The sequence below is a fragment of the Magnolia sinica genome, chromosome 17 (assembly GCF_029962835.1).
Source record: "Magnolia sinica isolate HGM2019 chromosome 17, MsV1, whole genome shotgun sequence".
Taxonomy (NCBI): Eukaryota; Viridiplantae; Streptophyta; class Magnoliopsida; order Magnoliales; family Magnoliaceae; genus Magnolia; species Magnolia sinica.
Genome location: NC_080589.1, coordinates 38,928,368 through 38,950,119, shown reverse-complemented (window position 1 = coordinate 38,950,119; position 21,752 = coordinate 38,928,368). Strand labels below are relative to the sequence as shown.

Sequence of the window (21,752 nt, the reverse complement as noted above, 5' to 3'; positions counted from 1 at the left end):
ACCCTGTACCATAAGCTTATCCTACAACGACTTGTAGAGAGGAACCGGCCTCCTCAAACCACGTCCCTTTTTTTTTCAAGATTTTATCTTTAACAACCCGTGCAAAAGGATAACGCAATCCTCACCGTTGAAAATTTTCTGAGGATTTAAAACAGATACTTAAAAACTTACAAACGAACGTTGATCAACTATGGTGGTTTGGATTGCAGGACCGATGTGAGGGTACGTGATCATTGGGCCGGATGTCACGTGCACAGGATCACATAACAAGTACCTAAAGTTCTACTAGCGCCATACACGGCCACACGCGCCAACCTGGTTAGCACATACGTGGGACATCCAAACCGTGTATCAGGAGGGACCCAACGTGAGACTCCAAATTAGGCGGCTCAGATTGTAGATGAGGACTGTTGTCAATTTGATCCAAAATGTCCTCCATTTTCATCATCTATGTGTGGCCCACCCAATGGATTGAATTAGTCCGACTTTTTGTGCCAAGGCACATGCATGGTGGGGCCCAATGAGAGATTTCTCTATCTAAGAAAGATAGAGAAAAATCCCGATATACAAGGGTCAGTTAAGGATCTTCCAATCCGAGAGATTTCTTGGATATTCCTAATCGAAGAGAGATCCATCAGATGAAGGGTTAGGATGCTTTTGGGGGGACCAAAGAACCTATGACTATAAACAAACAGAGGATAAAACAAAGAGGTAGTATGACAATGTCATAGCGTGGTGGAAAATTCAAAGGGGATCCAATACGAAGGAAGCCTTCATATCTCATCAAAGGAGGAGAAAAGAAAAGAAAAGAGAGTAAGAAAAATGGCTTCTCTTGTTGGGCTATTGATGGTTTTAGGTGTGATCATGGGTTCATGTGGTACGATTAGTGGTGCGCCTAACACCAACGTGACGTCGGTTCTCTGCAACTCTGGTACTTACACAAGAGGAGATCCCTTCACTATAAGTCTGGCTTATGTCCTGGCCGATTTGGAGGCAGTCACACCGTCATACAAGAGCCATGACTACCACAACATCTCACCCTTTCCCAACGCTTTTGCTTATGGCCATGCCACATGCGGTGGGACCATCTCGGATGCTGACTGCACCACATGTCTAGCCTCAGCGATGAAGACTATGACCGATGCTTGCAATAGCCGTATTGGTGGACGAGCGGTTCTCTATGATTGTTCCATTAGATATGAGCAATACCCGTTTACTGGTTAAGTATTAGATTGAATTTTTTTTATTTTTTAAAAAAAAAAAAAAAATTTAATCAAGGCTTTTATGGGATGTTATGGGCAATCATTGGAGTTGTTTGTTGGTTATCTTAGCTGTTTGACTTTGGATTTTTGGTTTAGTTTGGTTAGTTTGGTTGTAACTGGGTGTTTACCTTGTAAGGCAATCAATCATTTTCATTCCTGTCTGGTTCAATTGTTTTCTTGAATGTTGAATTATGTTTGATTGAGTAGGAGAGATTTGATGAAATAAGGAACAACTTACCAAAGTTCATTTGGGTGGAGGCGGATTGCGTACTGAGTAACTCAGTACGCTAAGCGTACTGAGTAAACTCTGTGGGTTCCACTATGATCTATGTATTTTATCCAATCCGTCCATACATTTTACCAGATGATTTTAGGGCTTCAGCCAAAAATGAAGCAAAACAAAAAGTTAAAATGGACCACACCACAGGAAATCTTGTGAATTGAATGTCTACCGTAGACAATTTCTTGAGGGCAATAGAAGTTTTGGATCAACCTTATATTTGTTTTTTTACATTCATCCATGTTTTTGTGTTCTTATGAGAAGGTTGGATGACAAATAAACAACACTGCGGGGTCCAGCAATGTTTCAACGGTGGAAATCATTATTTCCACTGTTTCCTGTAGTATGTTCCACTTGAGCTTTGGATAAGCTTCAATTCTTGTATCAACCCATAAAATGAGCTCTAAAAGTGGATGGACGGTGTGGATAAGCCACATACATTAACAGTGGGCCCAACAGAGTTTACTCAGTACGATAAGAGCCTACTGAGTAACTCAGTACGCAATCCGATTTCCATTTGGGTGCATCTCCTGGCTGCGTCGAAACAGCTGTATAGTCGTATTATCTGAACCATCCATCTCACTAGTAGTACATCATGAATATGCAAGAGTTGAAGAATCATGCCGAATTGATATCTTAGTCCGAGTATGGGTTAATTCTCGCCTACCTTTATTATTCCAACCTTGCATGAATGACCATCAAAATCGTGGGCGCGAATTAGGTACTACCCCCGCCTGTTCAGAGCTCGAGACAGGCAGAGGCTCCGATGGCCACTGAGGGGCCACCATTATGTATGAATTTTATCCACACCGTCTATCCCTTTTTTCATATCATTTTAGATTATAAAATCCCCAGTGTGGTCCATTTGAGCATTGGATATTTTCTATTTTTGATTTCATAATCTAAAATGAAATGAAAAAAAAAAAATGGATAGACGGTGTGGGTAAAATTCATACATAACGGTGGCCCCTCAGTGGAGCCTCCGCCTGTGCCGAGTGCGCCCCAAATTCGTGCCCATTCTAGGATGACGACTGTACATATCATCCAATGTCACCCATTCAGGGACACTATAAGACGAGCAACATGCACTCTTTTCTCAAGTAAGATGGGAATGCTATTATTGAGTCTAGTCCTCCCCACTGTCCTAAACACCTACATTCTGAACACTGATTAAGTAGGTCCATCCATCTGTGGCCAACAGTTCAAAAACAACACAGATTGGCACCTATCAACCATCCGCTCACTGACCTACAAATGGACTGTAAAAGTATAAAAATGGCTAACGGTTGATGTTTGACGAGTATCATAAGGTCCACCGTTGCTGAAATAGGTAGGTTGTATGGGAATTGCAGAGACCGAAAGGGAAACATATAGTAAAGGTGGAAACACACACACACACACAGTTGGTTCAAATCCCATTATTTCATTCCCTTGATTACTCTTTTTCTTCTGTAAAGAAGGCGAAACCTATTTGACTTTTCAATATTCCTATTTATGGAAATGAAAATCCCAACACTTAAATTGGTTCATGTGTAAGGAGCCCTACACCCAAGTAGGGCAACTTTTTCTACTCATTCACTTACCTGAATTTCTGATTGAGGGTGATTTTCTGATTAATTAGTCTAATTTGGTGCCAACCAAACACACCCTCAATCAAGGTGCATGTTGGCATACTACATCTTTTCTGAATCCATGTGATATTTCACATCCTCATATAAAGCTTCCAAGACCTAAACTTTGATACAAGAGCACTAATAAGAAACAGTACATGGCTAACAACAAAAACAATAATAATAATAATAAAAAAAAAGGTCCAATTTAGATGATCACCCAAAAAAAAGCAAAAAATTTGATTTCCTAAGTGGCTGCTTGGTGGACATCTATTTGATAGTTGACATGAAAAGTAACAACGGGTCCTAATTCAGCAAATATTCATAGACAAAACCAGAGCTTAGGATTGTTTTTTATTCCGACGACCTATTTACAGTGGTTCACAAAATACAAGGTTTCACTTTTCATTCCTTTTCATTATAGTAGGATTTTTATAATTTGTGAGATAAGGATTGTTATTTAACCAATCAAGTGTAAGAACTTGCCTTTGGAAGGGAAACAATAACTGGAAATGGCTACGCCAAGAGCAACTCCTTGGGTAGATCCCAAATTGCATAAGTAATAGGTCTTACATGTAAAGGGTTCATTTACTTTCGAGTTAATGAGTTCAACATGTACCATCTCTCATTGCCTGCAGATCAACCTTCACATTCTGCCAGAGAATCGAATAATTCCCCTTCCACAAAAGACAAGGCAAACTAGAGCTTAGCATGTAAGATGAATGCTATGATGGTTTAAGCAATAAGATATTGAAGGACAGACTCACTGTACACCTGCCTGACCTGGCACATTGGTGCAAGATCCAAGCTATTCATCAGATGAGGCCCATGACAAACATAATGCAGCCCTGAAATCAATCCATGCCCTTATCATCAAGAGGACTGCACTTGTTCGGGGAAATTGGACAGTTCAAAGAATTATGAATCATCATATTACATCCAACCCACCTGATGAGTTGACCAACCAGATATGGCATGTTCAAAGCGCACCTGATGAATGGCCCAGATCGTGTCTCTTCAATCTATCCAAATGCAAATCATCTTAGCATCTCTAGTCCGTACAATATTAATGGAATTCAATTTGGTTAGCTGCAACATTTGTAGACTAAACGCAAACTCCGTATTCTTGTATTTTTATATCTCCTTAACAAATGAAAGAAGCAAGACACTTTGAAAGTAGCAATTGGGAAAAGACATCCTCACTTCCCAACTTCATCTACACATTTCCTCCATTGCCAAATGCATCAAAATGTGCCCTATTACTGACATCTTTCGACATATCTTGACAAATCAAACCCAACAGAATGATAGGACCCAAAAGCCCTACTCGCCAAGTGCCTCTTTCACTCCCTCGGTGTTTTCAGAATACATTTTCACAAAGTAAAATTCAAAGGCATGGAGCAGAAAAAAAATCATGCCCCACCAGCCGTGTCCATGTCTGCAACCCCATCAACGATCCCCTTGAACATGACCCGCAATTTCCTAAGGCATGACATCTTCTTGCCATTCACACAGGTCATGCCTGTGGCATGGATGATATCTTTCGGGAGTTTACCCATGAGCTCAAAAAGAGGAAGCTGTAGATTCGAACGTGTCATCTCTTCCAGTACAGGGGGTGCCTGCATGTATAGATTCTTTCCGTGGTGTGTGATGCTCGGCTTTGATAGGAGCAGCCTCGGGTGTTCTCCAATGAGTTCAATGAACTGTTCCACACAAAGTAAATGGACATGAGAAGAACAGATGCAAGCTTAAGGAAGAAACATGAATCAAGAGCTATAAAGATGACATGGGGGACTTAAAAAAGTTAGATGGGTGTTGTAGCGTAGAAGAGCAGTCGCACACCTCGAGAGGAGGAAGTTACTGGGTCATGATCCTCAGCAAATTTACAATTTGCTAAGGTGCCTTATTGTAAATTGGGGCCCATGTTTTGGTGTTCTAGATCCCACCACTGATGGGGGATGTCCCAGAGAATCTCAAGACTGGAAGATCCCAACCCTTCGACCAGTGGCCTACAAATGGAAAAAGAATCTGGAGCAACAGTTGAGTTTCATCTAGAAAGAATGCCAAATATTGGATGGCTAGATGCTTCTACTAGGTGTGAACCTGATATATGGTGGGGCCCACTAGATCAAAAGTCTGGATCACCAAACCATGTGCCCGCAAGCACAGAATTGAGCACCATAGGAAGCTGTATAGATCCCCAGATAAAGGCCAAACACCATAGCCTTCATAAGAAGGATCAATTTTAATCCTCATCAAGGATAACTTCATTCTGCAATAAGCATGAATTTTACATATTCCAAACATCTGAAACAAAATTTAGATCATGTCAAGTGTGTGACATCTTCTCCAAGTTCTCAACATACTTTGTTTTTTTCTCTTTTTCTTTGTTCCTTTGAGATAAATCGCTATTTAATTAGTAAGAGAGAACACAATTATAATGGGTAAAGCATCCCCACTACATTTTTCTTTTCCTTTTTTTGTTAGAGCAATAAGCCAACTGCCTACCAAACGTCCATGGTGAAACTCGATCCCAGGCTATGCCACATCAGAACAGTGGACACTACCAACTCGAATACTGAGCTAGGTGTATGCCCACTATTATTTTTATTTTTTTTATGCTTGAAAGATAACTGACCCTTCTTTTTTGTTTTTTCGAAGGATGACAATTTATTAAAAAAAAGCAGTGAAGCTGAAAGAATACGAGAGAATGAAAAATAAAGCAATAGAAAGCAAAGAGATGCAACCCCCCAAAAAAGCCCACAAATTACAAGCCTCTACATCGAAGGAGGTCACAGCCCAAAGGAAGCATAAGATTTAGCCCTAAGAAAGACCCCCTTTGAACAAGCGCAAATATTCTGAAAGCATCTATTGTTTCTTTCCTTCCATAAGGCCCAAAACCCAGCTAAATGGGATAGCTTCCACACCTTATGACCCTGATTGCCATGACCACCACCATTCCACTGCCTAAAGAAATCTTCCATAGATCTCAGAAACACCCAAAAGATGCCGAGAAGCTCAAGGAGGTCAAGTCCATACCTCCCTTGAGAAAGAGCAATGCAAAAGAAGATGGCATACCAATGCCTTGGCCTTCTAACACAAAGGGCAAGCATTGACAATAATGAGGCCCCTCTTCTACAAATTATCAATCATCAATATACCCTATTCCAACCCGTTAACCAAGCAAAAGCTGCCACCCTAGAGCGGGCACCATAGGAGCAAAGGAAGAATGTATGCGTTTTGACATGACCACTATAGTCAACAATCAAGGAATGAAGAGACTTCATCGAAAACTTTCCAGATTTCTCCTCTAACCCATGCACAAAGTCGGCTCCTTCCGAAATAGAGATCCCCAACAACTTATTTAACATAGCCAAAAGTTATACAAATTCATCCTCATGAAGATCCCTCCTACACAACGGAGTCAAACCCCGATAGCCTCATGAGAGAAAAACACAATATCGGGATCCATTGCCACTTGAGCAAGTCTTGGGAAATTGGTCTTCCAATTTCCAATCACCTAACCACACATCTGTCCAAAATCTCACCCTCGAATTGTCATACACCCCAAAGACCACCCCTTTAAGGACCACATCTTTTAACTTCAAAATAGGTTTCCAAACCCCCGAAGGTTTGTACATAGAAGCACTATTAGGCCACCACCCCTCCTCTTGACCCGAATCTCCAAATCCACTTCCCCAAGTCCTAATGTGATATCCCACAAGGCATCTAAGCAGATTTCCAGGACTCCTATTAATGACCTCAATTTGTCCATCTGTTTGGGGATGATAGGCTTATGAGAGTTGAAGTCTCGTCCCCATCATGTGCCATAGTGTCTTCCAAAAGTAGCTCATAAAGCGCACATTGCAGTCAGACACTATGGTCTTAGGTTGACCATGTAAAAAAAAAAAAAAGTTTAGCAATATTGCAGGTGTCCAATGTTTTAGAGCTCGGAATGAAATGGACCATCTTGGAAAAACGGTCCACAACAACAAAGATGGAATTGTATTTCTTGATAGCCTTTGGTGAGCCTAACACAAAATCCATACCGATATCTTGACACGGAGCATGTGGCATTGGCAAAAATGTATACAATCCCGTATTTTGCTTCGCCAATTAACGAGTCTTACACTGCCCAATGATCTTGGCTACATCTAGCTTGAGACTTGGCCAATAGAATCGATCTTCCATAAGGACAATGGTTGACCCTCCTAAAATGACCAGCTACTCCCCAACATGAAGCTCCCAAACTAGAAAATCGTGGAAGGACGCACGAAGGATGCAAAGTCTGTCACCCTTAAATAGGAAGTCATCAATGATGACAAACCCACAATTGTCTCTCGGCTGATCATTCCCCAGTGACGCATATAACTCTCCAAAATCTGGGCACACAGGATACTCTCACTTTAGTTGCTCAAACTTAGTCACTATACTCATACTCTGTAGTAGCGCCACTCGAAGATTAATGGCATCAGCTGGTTTATTCTCGATCCCGGCCTTGTGTTTGAGAACGAAAGTGTATTCCTAAATAAACCGAGCCCATTCAACATACCTAGAAGTTGGTTTCTTCTAGGAATTAAGGTAACGCAGGGCCTCATGATCAGATAATAAGACGAATTCTTATGGTAACAAATAATGACGCCAATGGCGTAAGGATTGAACAACCACATAGAACTCTTTATCATAAGTGGAATACTATTGTTTAGCTTCATTTAGTTTCTCACTTAAATAAGTTATTGGATGTCCTTCTTGGCATAGTACTCTACATATACCAACACCCGACGCATCACATGCAACTTCAAAGACTTTGGAAAAGTTAGGAAGACGCATGACAAGGGCCTTTGTCATCTTAACTTTTATCTCTTTGAAAGCCTTAGAGGCTACTTTAGTCCATTGGAACTCCCATTTTCTATTACAATTGGTGATGAGCCATAATGGAAATAAACCCTCTAATGAACCGCCTATAGAAGGTAGATAAGCCATGAAAGCTACATACCTCATGAATGTTTCGCGGTTCATGCCAACTAACAATGACTTTAATTTTCTCAAGATCTGCAAACATTCCCTTGGACGACACAACAAACCCAAAGAAGATAACTCTATATGTCATGAAGGAACATTTCTTAAGGTTGGCATATAGCTCTTCAGTCCTAAGTATCCCACAAACTTGTCTCAAGTGGTTGAGATGTTGTTCCTTAGAAGTACTATGGATGAGAATATCGTCAAAGCATACCCACTAGGAACTTCCCTATTAAAGGTCTCAACACTTGGGTCATCACCCTCATAAATGTACTTGGAGCGTTGGTCAAGCCAAATGGCATGACTAACCACTCGTAAAGCTCATCTTTCATTTTGAACGTCGTTTTCCACTCATCTCCTAGGCATATGCGGATTTGGTGGTACCCACTCTTGAGATCAATCTTTGAAAAGATAGTGGCACTCGCCATCATCTAGCATATCATCAAGATGCAGTATGGGAAATCGGTACTTGACCGTGATCTTATTGATAGCCCTACTGTCCACACATGCATCATGTGCCATCTTTCTTGGGTGTGAGAAGGGCGGGCACAACGCACGGGCTCATGCTTTCCTGAATGAATCCTTTCCTCAGAAGCTCGTCAACTTGCTTCTTTAAATCCACGTGCTCTATGGGATTCATTCAGCAATGTAGGAGATTAGGTAGAGTTGACCTCCAGACAAGATCAATGGCATGTTGTATGTCCCACATAAGTGAGAGCTCATCCGGGAGGTCATCAGGAAAAACATACTTGAATTCCTCTATCATCGAAATCACTTCACATGGCAACTCCACATCAACCTGGTGTGTAACTTCCCTAGCCACAAGGGCATACACCTCGGAATCAATCCTAGTCACTTTCTCAAATTCTTTTCCGTTTATAATATGCAGAGAGTTGGACTGGGGTTTCTTTGCATCCTTCCGATCACCCCTCGTGACATCTCCTTTCTTATATGGGGTGCTCTTGGGCGGGACAAGGTACAAGATAATCATCTTGCCTTCATACTTAAACGAACATGTATTCGAGTGACCGAATAGTGTTGCATCCCTGTCATACAACCAAGGCTTGCCCAAGATGATGTGGCCGATATCCATAGGCACTACATCACATCGCAGTATCTCTTTGTAAGATCGAAACTGGATAGGGATAAGACATTATAGGGACACAGGAATGGAAAATGCGACAACCCAGGCAACACGATATGGTTGGGGATGGGAAATTGCCATTAAACCTAACTGAGCCACTATGCTCGCTGAGACCACGTTGGTGCAACTTCTGCCATCTATGATCACTTTGCAGCTCTTGTCCCCACACTTGACATAAGTATGGAAGATGGCAGTTCTATGACAATCGTCAATCTCCTTGGCATGTGTTTAAGGCACACATCACGACTGCGATTGGCACGGTCTCAATTTCCTCTGCATCTTCATCACTAGTACCAGTCGCATCAAGCTGATATACTTAGTCTTTGTAATCGCCCTACTCATATACCTCTTCTTCACATTCACCAAGCATGAGGGTCTTGTTCCTCTCTTTCGAGGGATACCGGTGCGCAAAATTACCGAATCCTTGGCAATTGGAACACCGCACTGGCTCACCTCCCCTAGAGTAGGTACTTGTTATCCCTTTTCCCTTAACATCCCTAAGGTTAGATTGAGAACCAATAAGGGGCTTGGATTGACTCCCAAACTTAGATTAAACTCCCTGGGGAGTAATCTTAACATTTAAATCCCGAGAGTCAAATTGTCTACCAAATTGCGGTTTGAGGTAATACTTGAGTTCTTGCACCACTTGGTACATTTGTTATAAGGTGTCGATGTCGCGAGAAAGGAGCTCTCGGAGGCCCGTTCTAAAATGGGAGAGTATAATCATCGAGTCCTCAATATCACATCGCATCATGTATTCCTCAAATTTAGTGATGTAATCCGACACGGGCATTATTCCCTGGCGAAAGGACTGCTATGATCCAAGAGTATTTTATGGTACGAGAGGGGGATATACTTTTCCTTTAGAATTTCCTTCATCTCAACCCAGTGCGCGACCAGGGCATCTCTAGACCTCTCAATCTTCTGCTCCGTGTGGGTTTAAAATAATTTGGCCAAGCCCACCAACTTCATCTTGGCAAACCTCGCACGACAGGCATCAAACATGCCATGCCACTCAAAATAGTGGTTCATGTCCATCATCCAATCAAGGAATGCCTTGGGGTCTAGGCGACCATCAAAACTAGGGGCCACAACTTTCAGACTCTTCATGACATGCGCATCTGGATTATGGTGGTCATGACACTCCTCACGATGTCGTTGCACATGCGCTCCAGCATAGCCACACCTTGGCTACGTCCATGCCGACATCCTTTAACTTGTCCCCCAGCTTTAGAATGGACATCTTCCCTAGTGTCAGGGGTCGCCTAGAGAGATGCTTCTAGCTAATTGACGCATGCGCTGGTCACATTCAATTGAATAGCGGTGGTCCTATTATGAGCCCAATGGCCGTAAGACGGTTGTTGATAGCGTTAAGAGCCTCAACAATATGTTCTAGATTCATGGTGGGATGTAGATCAAAACCACGCCCAAAACGAATGGGCATAAACTAGGGTTGCCGAAATAGCCTAGACCTGACACTAAGGGATGATGAGGTGCAATACTATGTGGTATAATGATATGGAATGCAAACTATATGTGAACAAAAGAAACTAAGACCCTTGAAAGCGAAATTTCAGCCTAAATGCAACTTTAACTTAAATGTGGCAACAATAGCCTATGCTAAACCTATGGGCTCCAATACCAAATTTGATGCAAGATGCATGCATATGACTAAATAATTAAGCGAGATCAATTAGCAACTTAATCTAAATAATCAAAACTCACGAACTATGCTAAATCATCAAATATATCAAGAATTAAGCATGTAATTATGAGAAGTTCAAGTCACATATATCAAACTACGCAATGCATGACCATTAAATACTAAAAGACGGGATCTTATGGATTGAGGAACATCCAAGTAGCATAGGAATTAGTTTCATTTCAAAAGGGGAAAACTAATACTACCTAGGGTTTTCTCAATTACGGTTTAGGCCAACCTACGGTTCATGGGATTTGGGGGAAAGTGAATTTAAGGCTTAGGTTGCTTCATTGTTAAAGGGATTTGAGGCTTCATGTCATAATAGAAGGGAAATGGAGGATTTGGATGGTTGGAACTTTGAAATTTATGGCCAATTAGGGAAGTTGGAATCTAGGGTTTAAGTGATTTAGGGAAACTGGCATAATTGGGGATCTAGGGTTTAGGTTAGGATTAAGGTATGGGATTCAAGGGGGTTTTGATGTGGAAGCAAGAAGGAATCAAAGGGACGAAAGGTGGGCCGTACGGCCAGCTATAGGGGTTCACATGTGTGGTCGTAGGGTCACACGTGTGGGTTATTTTGGCTAGGGTTTGGGGTTTCAAAGGTTGGGTTTATACGGGAGGATGTAAAGAGGAAGAAAGGAATGGATTTTAGTGGGTTTCAGGAAAAGGGGAAGAAGAAAAGATGAAAACTTGAAAGAAATACCTCTTTGATGGAGAAAAATGAAGAGTACGGAAGGTAAGTGGAAACCTCGCACCTCCGTCGAATAGGAATGGCCTCTAATTAATCATAATCTCCAAATCACATTGAGAATCCTTCAAATCATATGAAGAAAGAAGAGAAACTTTGAAGCTTTTGAGAAGAGATAGCATTGTGAGAGCCCCCTCCCATAGTTTCAAAAATTCATTGTTACAAAAAGACGCTCTCAAGAAATATTTCTTTGTAAAATAAACCCTAATATCTAATATATGTCCTTTAATGCATAAAATAAAATAAAACCACAAAATAAACTAAATCCTAATAAAGTAAGAAATAAAAACTAAGGCACCTAAGTCCTAAAGTGTCCATGATTGAGGCGGGCCATAATCAAAAGTGGGTAAACATCCCAATACACACGATCCAATGTAGTGCTCTATACACGATATGAACCACAATTTACGAAGTCCAGATTAATCTAATGTAGTGCCACGTGTGATAGAGATGAGTCACCACCATTTTAAAATTGGTGTTGAACTTGCATAGAAGATTTATTTTTATTTTATTTTTTTAAACGTGGAGATTTCAGGTAACATACACTACCTGTGCTACACCACACGCTACGCTACATAGTGTATGCTACATGCGTCGTAGCTTACGCTACGTAGCGTTTTAGCTAAGCTACGAGCGCTACTAAAAACACTACTCTCACCAATCCTAATCTCCAAATCACATGAAAGAAGATAATGAAGTTTCTAAGAAGCAATAGCACGGAGTGCCCTCGTAAATTTGTTTTTTACAAAAAGACACTCTCAGGAAAGATTTCTTTATATAAAAAAACCTTAATATCTAAAATGTCATTAAATGCATAAAACAAAATATAATCGCAAAATAAACTAAATCCTAATAAAGTAAGAAATAAAACCTAAGACATCTAAGTGTCTACAATCGAGGCAAGCCACAATCAAAAGTGGGTAAACAGCCTGATACGCACAATCCAACGATCCAATTGACGCGTGCACTCGATCCAATGGTCTGGAACACCACAATATGAAGCCCAAGTGCATCTTCCCAGTGTGGGGTCTTCAAAGATGCACAAACCATGCACGTGTGGTCTTCTATGGTGGTTAGGGATGTGATCTGGACCCCGTAGGTCCCATGTAATACTCGTCCAGCCACAGAAGGTTGCGTCGCTATCCTCCTTTGTTGGTACACTTTGAACCACCAGATGTCCTCATCAAATTCTATATTTTCTTTTTTGTATATTCTATAAAACGATAGTAGTAAAATGTTTTATTGACCCGGCTCGTAGACCCATTAAGTCCTAGGTCGACCCAACCTAGTTACTGATCAAGTCCCAAGCCAAGTCATGGCACGCAAACTGCAAAAAGAACAAGGGCAAGTAACTACAGGGCCATGAGTCCCAATACATGAGAGATTCTCGAGTCTCGACACCCCTCTTCATGAGCGTATCTGTAACATTGTTCGCCTCCCTTCGAACATGATTAGATGAAATACTAATCAAGCTTTGAGACCACAGATTTTATTGAAAATGAAAACTTACATGGCCACAACCCCCTTTTCCATCTTTGCAGATCGCGTTCCTCAAGTTGTCTCTAGCGGTGAGCCTGAATATTCGTAAACCCGTTGTGAGTTTTTCTATTTTGACTTCTCCCCTACCATGATCGAATGAGAATGGATACTCATGGGATTGGCTTAAGGATGGGATCGATATATTCTTGGGAGTAAACTCCATGCTCTCGTTGGGATAAATGTAACCCCTTACCCTGTTCCCACCAACATATATAAAGATCCTTAAAGAAGTTAACTGCTTTCTTAGTGGCAAGGCTTGGGGAAATAATAGAAAATATGATTTCACTATATTTCTAATTAGGAACAGGACCTACCACAAGAATATTAGTTTCAGTGGGGCAGTAACTTTGAAAAGATAGATCACTCATTTTCTTTCATCTCAGGAGAAATATGACCAGATCATCAAGGGGAGGAGCTAAGTTGACTCCCTTGGATAAAATAAGAACAATCCCCACATTCAAAGTCCCCTTTAGAGGAAAAGTGATCTAAGAAAAGAAATTACTAATCATGCATGATATCCATCCCCAGGAGTTAACACTATTCGAATGAGATATAGCAGAGTAAGACGAGGATCCAACCAAACAACTAAGAGATGAACAAAGGCCGAGTGAATGAGAGAGATGGCAAATCTAAGATTAGCACCGTTTGTACTAGTTAGATCCTCACTTGTAGGAACCTCCAACCCAAGGTGTCGCTCCTACTCCCACTCTCGCACTCAAACCACTCACACTTCATGCAAGATGCAACTAAGCTTCCATCAATGCAAGGGCCTTTATTGGCAGGCAGAATCTTCATGATTCTCATGACAATCTTATTCCATCCAACATACCCACATTTTCTTTTCTTTCAAGATGACGAAAAAGAAAAGAAACAACTAAGGAGAATACAAAGATGACTCCATAGCGAGTGACCCTCTCGCCACTTCTCTATGCGTATGGCCACCCCATTTGTCTGACAACCCAAAAAAGAAATAAGCTCCTAAGGGGGGTAAAATCAACTTGTGCTCAGAGATGTAACATAAAAGTTTCCAAGGCACAGCTTATTGTCGGACACCCAAAGAAGAGCCTGATTAGAGTATCCCTCAATAATAAGCATCGCTGAGAAAAAGGACAAAAAGATAAGAAGCCCTCTCCTTAAGAGCAAGACCAAAGCTTCACTACCCCATCTCCTGACAGGGAACAAAAAAAGCCAACAAAGGCAACCCCACTCGTTCTCAGAATGCCTCCAAGCCTAGATGGACCAAGTTGCCCAACAAGTAGCACCGAAACTGAGCTTGAGAAACGCAACCTTAACCAAACCACATGATACTTTTGGCACCTTCAGGCAAGTGCCCTACCCCCAGTTAAACCTGCTCTCCACTCTTTGAATGATTCCAAGAAGGAAGACACTCAATACACAAGAAGAATGGGAACCCAATTAAAAATTATAGAGAAGATTCTCCAATTTCATTGTATCTACCCTAGAGTCAACCCCTATTAGTTGGGATAAGGCTTAGATAATGATGATGATCTACCAAAGCACTCTCAGCATCGAAGATCCTATTATTCATCTCCTTTCATAGCCCCAAATGATAGCAAATGGCATCATCCTCCAGAACACTTCATTTCTAGTCTACATGACCACCCCCTATCACCACTTTAAGAGAGGCATTTTAAGCCCAACGTAAAGTTCAAATAAATAAATAAATAAAAATTAAGGCCATCATATCTAGAAAACATGGTCATGTAATGGCTCCATATCTCTATGTAGACTGCAATGGAGGAGCATACAATCCACCATCTCTTTATCATTCCAATGTAAAAAACACAAATTGGGAAGAACCATCTAACGTAGGTTAGCATTTGGAAAGCAACATATGAAAGAGGACATTTAAACCACTCAACATACTTCTCAAGTACCTCCCTTAATCAATCGATAAATTAGGGAAAATGGGTGTTTAATACGAAGGAGACAAGACTTCCAATCTCACTGTAACTAGCAACAAAGCCAGACATCATTCTTCACAAATAAATAATCTAATTTCTTTTAATAAATGTTTTTTTTTTAACAATTATGATATTTTATAAACAAAGGTCGAAGCCAAACACTACAAAAACAAAAAAACAAATGTACAAATGTACAAGCAAACACCCTATCAAAACTCCAAGCACAAACAAACTAAGAATTCGATACTATCGTCCACTCCTTTACATTGAGGATCACCTTCTTGATGACATATTGATGAGGACATCACATCACGTACACCTCTGTGTACGTATCAGAGGAGGAGTCAGGCCACACCGATTTCTCAGTGGCTAGGCGAGTATCCATGTTGAAGACCCCATGTGCATGTGCGAGCATCTAGAAAAAACCCACACTGGGAAGATACACATGGGTTGCTTTAGGGAACAATTTGCATTGTTAGATTTGCAGGACGTGACGATTGGGTCATTGGATCGCATGGATTACATGATCGGGTCGTTGATCATGGACCCTTCTCCTCATCATAGGACACATTTATGTTTTAGGATTTATTTTATGATTGATTTAAGCTTTAGGACACCTTATGAGTGGTTTTATTTTATTTTTCATTAGACTAGGGTTATTTTGGTCAAAAGTTATTAAACATGGTTTATTTTTTGTAATTTTAAAAGTTCCCGAGACTATATAGAGGGGGCGGGGGTTGACCTCCTTAGTGTTTGTTTATGAAAAGAAAAAAGAGAGAGAACTCTTGTTTTCTCTCTAATCTTCATGTGATGTGAGAATATCTTCCATGTGACTTAGAAGGAAGATTGATGTGAGACCTATCTTTATCAATGGAAGTGTGAGGCTTCCTTCTATCCCCTCATTCATCTCTTCATCAACAATCGAGGCATTTTTTCAAGTTTCTTCTTTCCTTCTTCTCTAAAATCCATCAGCGACCTTCCAATTCTCCTCCTTTACACTTTTCTCTACAAGCCGAACCTTAGAACCGAAAACCCAACCCTACCTAGCCCACACGTGTGACCGTACGACCACACGTGTAAACCCATAGGGCTGGTCGTACGGTCCCACCCCTTGTCCCTTTGGCCTTCCACTACCCTACAACAAAACCCCTTCATTCCCACCAACAAACCCTAGATCTTAAAATCCTTCAATTCACCTAAAATCCCTAACTTCCCTATATCCAAAACCTTAATTCCCATCTCCTAATACCTAAACCATTTAATCCCTTTACTCAATTCCTCACTTTAACCTTAATTTCACCTTTTTCCCCAAACTTTCCTTACCCTAGCTTCACCCCCACCCAAATCTAGTAAACCCTAGGTAGTATTAGACCTTCCTCTTTAAAATAGGCCCTACCCTATGCTATTTGGATGTTTCTACATCCATTAGATCCTAGTTCTCATGTTTAATGGTCTTCTAGGATGATGCTTGGCAGCTAGGCTTGAAGTATGCATGATTTCCTTTTTAGAATCTTGATATTTGTGATGATGCTAGCAAGATTTATAGTTTTCATTAATTAATTTAAATTTGTTGATTGATCTCTCACATTATTTGGGTTCGTGCATTGGTCCTACATCACATATATAGCTCTACCCTTTTTATTTCTAAAACACATGTCATTCATTTCCCACTTCTCTAGATAAATGATACACCCAGCTTCCTCATAAACACAAATTGGGAAGAACCATCTTATGTAGGTTAGCATTTGGGAAGCAACATATGAAACAGGGCATTTAAACCGTTCAACATACTTCTCAAGTACCTAAATTAGGGAAAGGGACCATTTAATATGAAGGAGACAAGACTTCTAATCTCAAGGTAACCATCAGCAAAGCCAGACATCATTCTTCAGGAACAAATAATCTAATTTCTTTTGATAAATGATACACCCAGCTTCCTCATGAAAACCCTTTTGGTCACATTATAGATACATCGCTCCAAGCGACACGGACGATCAAATTGTTTCCCATTATCTTCAATTTCTCCCGTCTTCCGCAATCATATCTACTTTCATACACTTTATGATGGCCGATCAAAAGAAGCAAAGCTTTCCATCCCAGCCAAAGAATGGTATGGATGAAACCCATATTTCAGTAACCCAAGCTATTCACAGTACTATGCCTGATCAAAAGAAGCAGCTTTTCGATTTGACTAAGAAATGGTACGGATGAACCCATATTTCAGTAACTAAAGCTGTTGATCTGTTGGGTCCCATCACAGGATAGGCCATTCCCACTCCCTTTCCAGTTATCCAAACTCTCCCCATGAAAATGGACAATCACAATCAATGGTCCATCTTTAGTGGAGGCTTTCTCATAAGGTTATGATCATCCAATATGAAAAACTTCTTTGGTATTCCATTTGTCATAAGCCTGCCATATGAACAATTAGGATCAGCAAAGGCTGGCCCTGCAAATATAGTTCACTTGGCTGAACAAATGCTCAATCGAACATTGTATATTTCCTATTTTTTATCATCTCCAGTCTTTCTAGTCTTTTCTGATCATCTGCGGTCTTCTCTGATCATCTCAAATCTCTGACGACTTGATCTAGGTATGATGCACAACTCCTTTTTCTTATCTCTATATGATCATTTGGCGAATGCCACTGCAAGATTCTGTTACACACACTGTGTTTGCATATACATGCAATATATTACATGTTGGTAAATATTCAACTGCTAGTTTTGATGTCTATCTCTTGTTTCCAGAATTTTTATTCTGCTATGTTGCATGCTATTGCTATGTAAAGTTATCCATACCTACCATCCATTTCTTAGGAACAGCATGTGCAGCATAAGTGTAAACAGTAACCCCTTTAAACTACCAATTTCATATCAAATTACTTCACAGATTCAATTTCCAGATAGTAGCATAAATGCTATTTAAGTAGACATCATAGTTAGCATAAAGGCGTTAATAATAAATTATTATTTTTTTAAGTAATTGTTCTAATTTTCACTCAAACAAAATGACTTCAACTCAGGTTAGACAAATAGAACCAAATCTGATTCCATTTTTCTGATCAGAGAGTTTTTCACTACGGAGAACAGTTTAATTGGATTAATGTACCAAAGTGAGGCTACAAAGAAAGCTAAACCGAAATGAATCTCCCATAGCTTGAAAACAATGTGAGAGTTGGACATAAGTCTCAACTGCAACTAAAATAAGTCACAAAATACTAAAATTATTAGTCTAAAGAGCAACACGTAACCCTTCTAAACAAATAATCAAAGCTGCTTGCGACCCATGAAAGCATTAAATTCTATCTCACAAAAAACTCATCTAAGCATTATCGGTTACTGACTGATTGTCGCTAATTCAGAATGAAATGCAGCCTGTGATGTGATACAAACTATGTTAATCATATGTTCAGTAGAAAAGCCCCACATGAATTTATACCTTCTGTAAAGAAATTGACGCGTCCAGCTCAATAAGAATGCCAGGACCACAGACAAGGCAATCCTTGTCCTTGACAAACTCAGTCACTTTCGTATGAAGTCCTTCCAGACCATTATACCTGCAAACCATGCCAATAAGTCAATAGATACTATAACAAAATAAACTATTACTATTTGAGTTCAAAGTTTTCATGTTGGAATAATCCCAAATAGAGAAACACTGAATAGGCATCCTTTTACATGCTTCATAATAATGGAAAATAGTGCTTTTGAATTGGTAGGAGCATGAGTGCAGGTGTCCATGTCCACATGTATACTTGAATGTGTGTAGTGGTGGGTATCGTTGGTGTCTTTTACTTTTCTGGCCCTTCAGGACACTAACATTTTTTACTTCTGTTTTTTGAAGATGAAACCTTCATTGAAAGAAGAAAATTACACAGCCAAGAAAGCAACAAAAACAAAAAACATAAAGGAAAAGGACAACTAGACTAGAAAGCAAAAAACAACATGGGCTGCAACCAAGCAGCCAAAACTGAAAGGACCCCAAGGACGTAACCAAAAAGAAACACAGGTGCCTAGTCTCCATACAAAATTAACACCCTAGAGGACACCCCCGCAGCCGAGACCGATATATTCCTAAAACAACGGTAGTTGCATTCTAACGCAGGGGAGAACGTGAGGTCGAGCACCGTCTTCCTCAAGAGGATAACTATTCCGAATCCACGGAACTTCTCTGGACTCCTCACAGAGACTTCTCGAATCCACGAGGAAAGAAAGCAGAAAATAAAAATAAATTCTAATAAATTCGAAATTGATTAATGAATTAATAAAAACGAGTTCACAACCCTTTAAATAGGGGTACCAACCAATGGGAAAGAAATCAGAATCAAACTACAACTAAAAATCCTAGAATTCGCGACTTACTATAAATAGTAAACTTACTATTTATAGACGGTCGTGATGTCTACTAGTGCGCAAGGTTTTCGGCCAAAAATAGTAAGTGTCCTATTTGGCTTCACCAAACCGTTCTCCTAATTATTCTAAGCTCTTTTCACGTTGGGCGCAACTCCTAAAGCCCGATGGATGAAGAGTTATAATCAAACTAAAACTTACTATTTATAGTAAAAACGAAATTAAAACAGGGAAACGACCGTCGATCCAGGGGTTTTTCGCAATTCCGGGTTGCGCAACCCGGCATAGCGGGGTTGGTTGGCTATAAGTAGCTCGTTCTACCCCAAAATCATATATTTTACGTCAGATAACTCATTCCGGATTGCGAGATATGCCCAATCTAAGGTCTGATGGTCTGGATCACTTCTGTCGTCGACTGGGCCTTTTCTGATCCATCTTGGCCATGAAACTGTCCGTAACCCGCTCTACATCAGTCCCCTCCACTTCAAAAGAACTCATCTTCGAGTTCCTGGTTCATGATACTCGGTCAGGTCCGCGACGTTGAAAGTCCGTGAGATCGCCATGTCATCTCGAAGATCAACAATATAAGTGTTATCATTGATCTTTCGGATGATTGGTACCGGTCCAATCTTTTTATTCTTCAACTTGTTGTACGTTCCAGTCGGAAATCGTTCTTTGCGCGGATGGACCATTACTTGGTCGCCCACCTCGAACACTTTTTGTCGCCGATGCTTGTCCGTTTGCTCCTTGTACTTTTCGTTCGAGGCATGTAGCTTGGTTTGTACCTCTACATGAATGCCCATGATCTTGTCAGCCATATGTTCTGCTGCAATGCTCATGCCTGGGAGCTTGGGCAGAGGGACCAAGTCTAGTGTGTGGCGAGGTACTCGTCCGTAAATAACCTGGAACGGGGATTTCCCTGTCGAGCGGTTCACCATGTTGTTGAACGTAAACTCCGCTTGAGACAAAGCCAAATCTCACTGCTTCGATTTTTCTCCTGAAATACATCGAAGGAGGTTTCCCAACGTGCGATTCACAACCTCAGTTTGACCGTCAGTCTGTGGGTGGTAGGCGCTGCTGAACTGAAGCCGTGTATCGAATTGAGTCCGCCAAAAGTAGCTTATGAACTTCGTGTCACGGTCAGAAGTAATAGTCTTAGGAACCCCGTGTAGCCGCACAATTTCTCTGAAGAATAGATTCGCCACATGTGTTGCATTGAGATTCTTGCATGGAATAAAATGCGCCATATTGGAGAAACGATCTACTACCACGAACACCGAATCCATGCCGCGTTGTGTTCGTGGGAGACTAAGCACGAAGTCCATAGATAAATCCTCCCAGGGACCGTCAGGCACGGGTAACGGGGTATAGAGGCCCGTATTATGAGATTGCCCCTTGGAGGTCTGACAAATATAACAACGTTGGACTGCCTTTCCTACATCACGTACCAATTGCGGCCAGTAATACCATTCTTCCACAAGAGCTCGCGTCTTGTCTCGCCCAAGGTGTCCACTAAGGCTACCTCCATGTAGCTCTTGGATTATCTGTTCTCTTAACAAACTGTTCGGGATGCACAGTCGATTTCCCTTGAAAAGGAACCCGTCTTGCATATGTAAGTCGCCGGGGAACCTTCTTGGCATCTAACTCACGCGTCCTTGAAGTCATCATCATCAGCATATATGTCTTTGAGGCGCTCGAACCCGACAACCTCATTGCTCATAGTGACCAACAAAGTTGCACGGCGACTCAGTGCATCAGCTACTTTGTTCTGTTGCCGTGACTTGTGTTTTAGTACGAACGTGAATTCCTGCAAAAACGAGATCCATCTAACATGCACACGGTTAATGTTAGCTTGACTATTAATGAATTTGAGAGCTTGATGGTCCGTGTAAAATATGAATTCCCTCTAAATCAAATAATGTCGCCAGTGTCGCAGTGCCTGGACCACCGCGTATAACTCGATCTCATATATAGACCATTTCTTGCGTGCGTCGCTAAGTTTCTCAGTGTAGAAGGCAACTGACCTACCTTCTTGAGACAAAACTCCCCCAATTCCGACATATGAGGCATCACATTCGACTTCAAACAGTTTGTCAAAGTTGGGAAGTACAAGAACCAGGGTCGTGGATAACATGCGCTTGATTTCAGCAAAGCTCCTGTCGGCTTCGTCA

The 21,752-nt window shown here is 40.9% G+C and overlaps 1 protein-coding gene across 1 annotated transcript in view; it reads right to left on the bottom strand.

The window, feature by feature from the left end:
- Positions 1 to 4,258: 4,258 nt before the first annotated feature.
- Positions 4,259 to 21,752, bottom strand: part of LOC131230824 (NEDD8-activating enzyme E1 catalytic subunit) — a 113,549-nt gene continuing 96,055 nt past the window's right edge. Inside the window, exons 8-9 of the mRNA XM_058226831.1 lie at positions 18,671 to 18,788; positions 4,259 to 4,855 (exon numbers count right to left, since the gene is read on the bottom strand). Coding sequence (XP_058082814.1) covers positions 4,565 to 4,855; positions 18,671 to 18,788 — 409 coding nt within the window. The 3' untranslated portion in view covers positions 4,259 to 4,564. The remainder of the gene's footprint in view (positions 4,856 to 18,670; positions 18,789 to 21,752) is intronic.